The 9328-nt window shown below is 35.0% G+C and overlaps 1 protein-coding gene across 1 annotated transcript; it reads right to left on the minus strand.

The window, feature by feature from the left end:
* On the minus strand, nt 1–8939 carry metrnlb (meteorin like, glial cell differentiation regulator b). The gene is made up of 4 exons (XM_051111336.1): nt 8705–8939; nt 5024–5412; nt 698–757; nt 1–418 (listed from the first exon to the last, which is right to left on the minus strand). The coding sequence occupies exons 1-4, from the start codon at nt 8785–8787 to the stop codon at nt 90–92; spliced, it is 861 nt and encodes a 286-aa protein (XP_050967293.1). The 5' UTR covers nt 8788–8939; the 3' UTR covers nt 1–89.
* Between the last annotated feature and the right edge of the window lie 389 nt (nt 8940–9328).

A 9328-nucleotide genomic window follows, 5' to 3' on the forward strand; every position in this document is an offset into this window, starting at 1 on the left:
AAAAAAAAAAAAAAATCCTAATTTTATTTATTTATTTTGATTTCAGGATAAAATGTGACCAGCAGAGGTTTGATGTGTGCGTCTGTGTCTCAGTCTGTGTCTATGCGGCAGGGGTTTGTTCCCACATCCAGAGCTGCGCGGTACAGTCTGATGAAGTCTTTATAGAGTGGAGCACATCGTAGCCACGCTTCCCCAAACCGCACAGCTCCCGTGAAGAGAAACTCGCCCTGTCCCGCCCGTGGGCCGCACCGTCGCGGCATCTTCACGTGACCCGTCCACCGGCCGCGCCCGCGCCCCCCGCCTCCGGACACAAACACACGGCTCTTCTGCTGATACACGTGACTCAACGACAACACCACTGACGCCTGATCTTCATCATTATTATCCTCCTCCACGTGTTGAATACTGCCGCGCACCACTGACAGACAGAAAACAGTCATTTATTATAATTTACAGAATAAATGTCACAACTTGTAACATGTAATGCAATTAACGTCAGGCAAGCAAAACGCATTTTTTTCCCTTAAATGCCCTTTTTTCCAAAATATAGGTTGTTTTCTTAATCTGCAACTTTTTTCTCTCAACAATGTGTGACTTATATTCAGGTGTGACTGGAAAAAATGGCACATTGTGAACTTTGCATGAGGCTAATAGTGTAAACAGTCGATTAGAGCAGAAAGCAGCAGGTGGATCTTACCGAAGTCACTGGTGCAAATCGCCATCAGCAGCTCGTCGTCAGCGCAGGGTCTGCATGCAGCTGAAACACACACACACACACACATTTCATGAGTCTGAGATTACAGCAGTGTCACGCAAGGAAATGGAGACGCGTTTCCTCCTCGGACACATCGGGCCTGTGCTGCGTCACACCCGTCTGACTCCAGCTGTGTCTGAGTCCTGTGACCTTTGCCCTCTGACCGCGTTTAGATATTATCATCATTATCTGCCTCTCCGTCGCCAAACCCAATGTCTGACTGAGATTAAAACTCATTACAGCATGTCAAACGTGTAAAATAAACATATTTTACAAAATAGACTTTTATGGTTGATTTGTACATAATTGAAAGTCCCCACTGATATTAGAGCTTCTCCAGTGCTTAATGCTTTTAAAGGTTGTATATTTGTGCTGCTTAGACTTTTAATATTTTAACACACATTTGTTTTTTACGACAGCGTTCTACAGCGTGCCACATTAAAAAATGACAAATCTAAAAATTACGAGATTAAAGTATAGAATAAAGAGTCTAAATTATGAAAATAAAGTCAAAATATTTCAAGAACAAAGTTGAAATTATGAGAATAAAGTTGAAATCGTGAGAATAAAGTACAAATGTTTGGAGAATAAAGTCAGCATTATGAGAATAAAGTCAAAATGTTTCAAAACTAAAGCCGATATTAAGAGGTCGAAATGTTTCGAGAATAAAGTTGAAATGTTTCAATAAAGTTGAAATAATGAGAATAAAGTTGAAATTACAAGAATAAAGTCGAAAGGTTTCGAGAATAAAGTTGAAATAATGAGAATAAAGTTGAAATGTTTCAATAATAAAGACAAAATTAAGAGAATAAAGTCGGAATGTTGCGAGAATAAAGTCAAAATTATAAAAAACTCTAAATGTTTCAAGAATAAAGTTTAAATGTTTTAAGAATCGTAATTTCGACTTTATCCTTGTAATTTCGACTTTATTCTCATAATATTACAACTTTAATCTCATAATCTTAAATTATAGTATTATATAATATTACAATTTAAATCTCATAATCTCATAAATTTTATTTATTTATTATTATTTTTTTTTTATGTGGCACTAAAACGCAGTCATAGCTTTTACTGTTTTAATACCATCGTAAATCTGTTCTGTGAACCAAAATCTAACATTCTCAGAATGTTCTGCGACCAAAAATGATTCCTCAAGTCAACCTCCAATAACATTTTCAGTGTTTTAAAGATTAATTTATAGGTGTATGAATTTGGTTTATTGTTGATTTAAATGAGAATATAATGTTTTATAAAACTGTCATATTTCACTTATGTTAGTCAGATTCGTCACTGTGATACAAACAGATCAGAAGTGAATCAGACTACACTGGTCGTGCTGCATGTTTGTTTCTGCTTATATTGCCTTCTGCTTATATTGCCTTTCCTCATCACATTCATCACATTCTGTTAAAACTCTCAAACTGGTTAAAATGTAAATGTGAAGCGTTTATCTCCAGAGTCGTCTCTGTGAAACGATTCAATGTAAGTGTGATTTCTCACCTGATACAACACATAAAAGCACATTCAGACTCACACTTGCATACAGATCCCGACTCAAACCGCTCTAAACTGCTCTTTAACGACTTTTAGCACCTTCCACCCCGCAGCTAACGGCTCATTAAGCGCGTGGAGCTGAGATTGTGACGGGGGAAGGGACACGTCCGTCTCGTCTTACTGATCGCACACAGCTGAAGCCTCCAAACCAGCGCTTCTATTTTATTATGAGCTCAATCTTCAGACCTCAGATCAGCTGTTCAGACAGAGCTGCTGACAAACACACAGCGCGAGTGTGAGACGAAACCAGACTAAGATCCGGTCCCATGGATGAGTGCTACAGCGCTTTAAGAGGTGAGCCACAACATTACATAACAATCACAGCTCTGAACCCGCCAAACTCGCAATGTTCCCTAATGTTAGTATTTGGTCCGTTTTATATTAAAAATATATTAATTAAAATAAAATAATTCTCTATAATTTTGCAGCAAGGTTCGTTTTTATTTAATATTAATCAACTTACATAGAATCTTCTCTAAACGCAATTGTCACATTCCATTATGGTTATTTTAAGGTTTTATATTAACTGTGAAGTAATGTTTACAGAAGGTTGTCTAACTATTTATTTATTTTGGTTCCCTAATGGTTATTTTTAGGTTTTATATTCACAAATGTAAAGTTACTGTTACAGAATGTTTTCCAATGGTTATTTTTATGTTCCATAATGGTTATTTTAATGTTTCTTAATGGTTATTTTAAGGTTTTATATTCACAAATGTAAAGTTACTGTTACAGAATGTTTTCTAACTAATATTTTTATGTTTCTTAATGGTTATTTATTTATTTATTATTTTTTATTCACAACTGTAGATTTACTTTTACAGAACGTTTCCTAATGGTTATTTTTACATTTCATAATGGCTATTTTTAGGTTTTATATTCACAAATGTAAAGTTACTGTTACAGAATGTTTTCTAACTAATATTTTTATGTTTCTTAATGGTTATTTATTTATTTATTATTTTTTATTCACAACTGTAGAGTAACTTTTACAGAACGTTCCCTAATGGTTATTTTTACATTTCTTAATGGCTATTTTTAGGTATTATATTCACAAATGTAAATTTACTATTACAGAATGATCTCTAATGATTAATTTTACATTTCTTAATGGTTATTTTTATTTATTTTTTTATTCACAACTATTATTTATTTATTTATTTTGTTTATTTTATTTTATTTTATTTTATTTTGTTATTTACTGTTACTTTTACGGAAGGTTCCCTAATGGCTGTTTTTATGTTACTTAATGGTTATTTTAAGGTCTTATTGTAACAACTGCCAAGTAACTTTTACAAAACATTCCCTAATAGTTATTTTTTTACATTTCTTAATGGTTGTTTTTATTTATTTTTTATTATTATTATTATTTTTATTTATTCTTTTTTTTTCACAGCTGTAAAATTACTTTATATAATGTACTAAGGGTTATTTTTACATTCCTTCATGGTTATTTTTTTGTTTGTTTGTTTTATATATATTTACAACTGTAACACTTCTACAGAACATTTTCTAATGTTTACATTTTTAATATAAACTTAAAATGTATGTTCTGTGAACCAAAATCAAACATTCTCAAAACGTTCTGGGAACCAAAAATCCCTACAACAGCTGTCCTATGAGCACTGCAGGCTTTAGTTAAAGAGTCAGTTGAACCAACAAATCAAAATTTAAAAGCCCTACGATGAACAGAACAAAATTTATTCACTGAAAATCTGACAAAAGTGGGATTTTAGTCATATGGATGACTTTTATGGTACTTTTTTGGAGCTTGAGCTCATATAAATCAGGGTCCACTTTCATTGCTTACAAAAGCACACTTTGGACATTCCTAAAAAACTCTTTCACTAACACACACACACACTTTTCTCCCTGTAGACCCATCAGAAGCCTGTCCAACCGTGCGCGTGAGTGAGACCAGCAGGTGAGGAGCTCAGGACACCTCAAGACTTACATGTTTATAAATCTAAAGCCTCTGGGAATGGAGCGGGAAAAAGACGGGAAAAGAGAGGGGGAAGGGAAACAAAAGAAAAAGGCATTCTGAAAGGAACTTGTGGAAGAAAAGAAATAATAATTAAATTAAGATTTCAGTATTTACACTGTGATTTTCAACAGACAGTTCTATGTGAACTGAATTATATTTATACAAATCCCTTTTGAAACTATTAAGCTACTCTGTTAATGCTCATCTCACCTTCACAGCCACTACAACATCGTCTTTCATATCAAACTATCCAATGAGAGTCGACCTGAGCAACCATCAGACCAATCAGACGCAGCGCTGGCTGTGATTGACAGCACTACAGGCTGGTTGACCCCGGCGGGACCTCCTGATTAGACTGTTTATTTTCTTATGTCAGGCTGAACACGGATCTGGGGGAGCGTCGGGGGGCGGATGGGTTTGTCTGTGGTTTAGGTTTTACGGGGTCAGACATTTTACAACCTCTCTTAACTAGTCTTTCATGTGAATGACGGCCATTTGACAGTGTTGTTATTCGACCCCCAACACAACACTCTCTCTCTCTCTTTCACACATATTTCTGCATATACTAGAGCTACGAATATTCTGAATATACTCAATATAATATATTTTTACTTCTTGCTTTGAATGTATTTGATGACATTGTGATTATGTTTGTGAATATGATTCTCTTTATTGAAAAAAATTATATTTGCACAGCAGATTATTTAAGATTATTTTATTCTCAGTACCTGTTTGCGAGTAGGTCTCGTCTCCGGGCGTCTGTGTGGAGATCAGTTGATACTGAAACGCTGTGATTCTCCTGCTGATGTCCCGCCGTGCGGACGCCTCCACGAACAGCGCCCCCTCCTGCAGACTAAAGCAGCGCACGCGTCCCGCCGTTTGATCCTCCTCCGTCAGCAGCAGCCGCAGCTCTCCGGCCCGCTCCACGTACAGCGTGGCTCCGCGTGAATCTGGCCGCGGCTTGATGCAGGCGCGTAGGTGGCCGTCAGCCGGTGGCAGGTTGGGCCTCAGGTTGACGATGACGGCTCCAGTGGGATAAAGCCACTCCAGAGAGCCTTCAGCACAGCGCAGGTACACCTGCTCCACGTCCCGCGCATGAGACTCGTGCGTCAGGCCGCTGCGGACACAGAAAATGTCAAAAGTTAAGCATTTCTCAACATTTGCTTTCACAATAGAGACATACTTTTGCAAACCCTTGTGCTTTAATCAGTGTTTCAGCTGAACTTCACACAGACTCCAGGAGAGCTAAAAATCTTACAATATTTGATATTTATCTTGAAATGTAAGCATTATTTTTAAATTTTTTTTTTTTCCAGTCAAGGGAATCAGAATTATATCCACTGTTACCAAATAGATTCAAAATGTTTAAAGCAAAAAGTAAAAATAAAATAATCTGATTTTTTTTTCCACTAAATGATAATCAGTCAAACAAAAACAAATGTAAATAAATAACTAAAATAATAAAAATGACAAAAGCACATAAACTTGAAAATATACAAATAAAAGCTCATTTGAAATATGAATAAATAATCTACTCAAAAATAGAAGATAAAAACTACTAAATTACCACCTGAAAAACAAACAAACAAATACATAAATAAATAAATAAATACCTTTTTTTTTTTCCTACAAAATAAAAGCATTAAAGAATGTAAAATGGCATGCATGGAAAAAATTCCATTTTTATTTTAGTATTGTTTATATACTATTATAGCGTCTATTGATATTTTTAATTATATTTATATTTTTAATGAGTGCTTCTCATTAAAATATGCCCATTCATATATATATATATATATATATATATATATACACTACCAGTCAAAAGTTTTTTTTTTTTTTTTTTTTTTTTTTTTTGTATGTTTTGTAAAGAATTCTCAACCAAGGCTGCATTCATTTGATACAGCAAAAGCAGTAAAAACCTGAAATCATTTTACAAAAACAGCTGTTTTCTATGTGAATATCCGGTAAAGTATAATTAATTCCTGTGATCAAAGCTGAATTTTCAGCATCATTACTCCAGTCTTCAGTGTCACATGATCCTCCAGAAATCATTCTAATATGCTGATTTGTTGCACAACAAACATATTATTATTATTATCATTAATTATTATTATTATTATTATTATTATCAACATTTTAAACAGTTGAGTACATTTCTTTTCAGGATTCTTTGATGAACAGAAAGATCCAAAGATCAGCATTTATCTGAAATAAAAAGCTTTTGTAACATTATAAACTATACTATTCAAAAGCTTGGAGTCAGTATTTTTTTTTTTTTTTTTTAATTATTTATTTTATTTTATTTTTTAAATAAATTATAGAAATTAATACTTTTAGATCAAAAATGACAATAAAGACATTTATGCTGTTCTTCTGAACTTTCTATTCATCAAAGAAACCTGAACAAATTCTACGCAGCTGTTTTTCACATAATAATAATAATAATAATAATAATAATAATAAATGGTTTTTTTTTTTTTTTTTTTTTTTTTAACAGGAAATCAGTATATTAAAATGATTTCTAAAGGATCATGTGACTGGAGTAATGATGCTGAAAATTCACAGGAATAAATTACATTTTAAAACATATTCAAATAGAAAACAGTTATTTTTAATAGTAAAGATATTTTAAAATGTTACTGTTTTGCTGTACTTTGGATCAAATAAATGCAAGCTTGGTGAGCAGAAGAGACTTCTTTAAAAAAAACACTTTTGACTGGTAGTGTATTTACAGTTTCAGATTTAGTCAGTGTCCTTCTTCTCAGTCAAGCAGAGAAACACAACTGCTCGTTTTTCAAATGGCCCAGAAATCTGAGATCTTTGACAAATTGGGATGTCCACGGCTTTGATCCGTCCCGTGACCTTCAGGATGAGCGTGACCTGCTCCTCATCTCCAAGAGCAACATCAGGAGAGATCAGATGTCAGACGCGTGAGATATTAAGTCAACCTGAAGCCAGAAAGCTTATTGTATATGAGAAGGGTTACGCACAGATGAAAGATATGGCACAAGCTGTCATCCAGATGTGACATTTTCATTTTCCCCGCTACAGCACTTTCAAGTTGTGGTTTGGCTTATTTCGGGATGATTACAGTGTTTGTGTCTGTTTCGGCTGGATCGCAGCCGACGGGTGTGCGGAGGCTTTAAGATTTACACTCTTCACCAGGTGTATACAGCATGAAAAATTACAACCTCCTTCTGTTTTTAAAAAGCACCAGTGAAAATCCCATTCATTTTGTGAGTTTAAAAAATAAATGGCTGATTTAAAAACACACACTGAACAATTTCCAGCATTTCCACCAAATAGTGAAGCAATTGGGTCTTCATGGGGGGAGTAAAAGATGGCTGAACTCCAGCTGGGGTTCAAGGCTGGGCATTATAATTAAACTGACGGGGTTTGGTTTCTGCTCAAATCAGTGCCAAATGTCCTCAGAGGAAAAGAACCGAGTTTTGCACACATGACCCCGAAATTCCCCCCCATTTCATCCGGCTTGCTTTTAATTAACGTTATTAAATCATTTTCTGGAGTCAATTAAGCCGTGCGGCGCGTAATAGAGGCCAGATTCGGCGCGGTCTGCTTCAAAGAGTTAAATGAAGGAGTTGAAAGGAAAAGTGCGAGTCAGCTACTAAACCAGAGAACAGAGGAAAACACAGTCAAGGAGAGAGAGAGAACAAGAGAGAGAGAGAGAACAGATGGAGATAAACGTCACTGTGGGCGCAGAAAACACGTCTGAAAACAGCGTCGTTTTACCGCTTTAGCGCTGAGTGTTCGAATCCATTTTAGTGAGTCGATTCATTCGAACGGTTCATTTTTGGAATTCGCCAAGAGCTTCGCGTATTATTTTCTTGTACTGACACAGTAAATTGTGTAAGACACGATCTTGATGATTCATAAATCCTCACTGTTTCACAATTTTACTCCCAAACAAAGTTTTAATCCAGACGAATTGACAAACAAATCCGAGTCGTCCCGGCAGAATTGTGGTTCATTAGAACAATCGGATCGCGAATCGGTGTCTTCAGGTAAAATGTAATAACATGTCCGATAAAGGCATGCCCGGACGTTGCCCATCACCTCTCACAGCAATTCATGATTTAAATCCATTGCACATTAAAATAGTTATATTATAAGTCTTAACATTTTAAATATCTTTGCATGGCCGAATATATATGTAGTCGACTAAAAACAAAAGTTGTTTTTATACAAACATGCAAGATAAATTTTTTTTGTTAAAAACATTTGTTTAAAAAAAAAAGCAAAAGAATCATGCAAACCACTTTCCGTATCCCAAAATAATAGATTTTCATGTGCAATTATTTGTCTATGCAGTCTGGACAGAATGAAGAGTACATTGTACTTTTAAACCTATTCAATTATTACAACTAATATAAAATGCAAAGGCTCACCTTCCTCTCCAGTTACACTGGTCGCTGGAATATTGTGCACATCCACACAGAGCTACAGCTGATAAAAGAATTAATAAAAACATCCTCAAAACCCACAGCAATCTCCTTCAGTCTGTAGAAAATCTCAGTCCACCGTCGCTGTGGATCACTTCAGAAACTACATGACCAAATCCTGAGCAGACAGATCCGGAATGAAGCGCTCATGATCGCAGCAGTGAGTCTAAATCCCACAGATTCTGACAGTGAGTCCCGCAGAAACTTTCACCCTCAGACAAACACAAGCCCCGCCCCCGCCTACACGCCGCGATAACCATTATAAAGCAGTGTACAAGCATTTAAACAGCTATAGAAGTCCTATTTAAAACTTTTTTAAATCTAAAAACCTATTTCAATCTAAAAGTGTAGAACCCTGTTTTAGTGGTACTTTTTGTAGGACCATGGTACATTACCAGTCAAAGTTTTTGAACATTTTTAATGTTTTTAAAGAGGTCTCTTTTGCTTACCAAGTCTGCATTTATTTGATCCAAAGTACAGCAAATACAGTTAAATTGTGGAATATTTTTACTATTTAAAATAACTGCTTTTAATTTGAATATTGTTTGTTGTTTATAACATTATAAATGT

The sequence above is a fragment of the Labeo rohita genome, chromosome 1, assembly GCF_022985175.1.
Source record: "Labeo rohita strain BAU-BD-2019 chromosome 1, IGBB_LRoh.1.0, whole genome shotgun sequence".
Taxonomy (NCBI): Eukaryota; Metazoa; Chordata; class Actinopteri; order Cypriniformes; family Cyprinidae; genus Labeo; species Labeo rohita.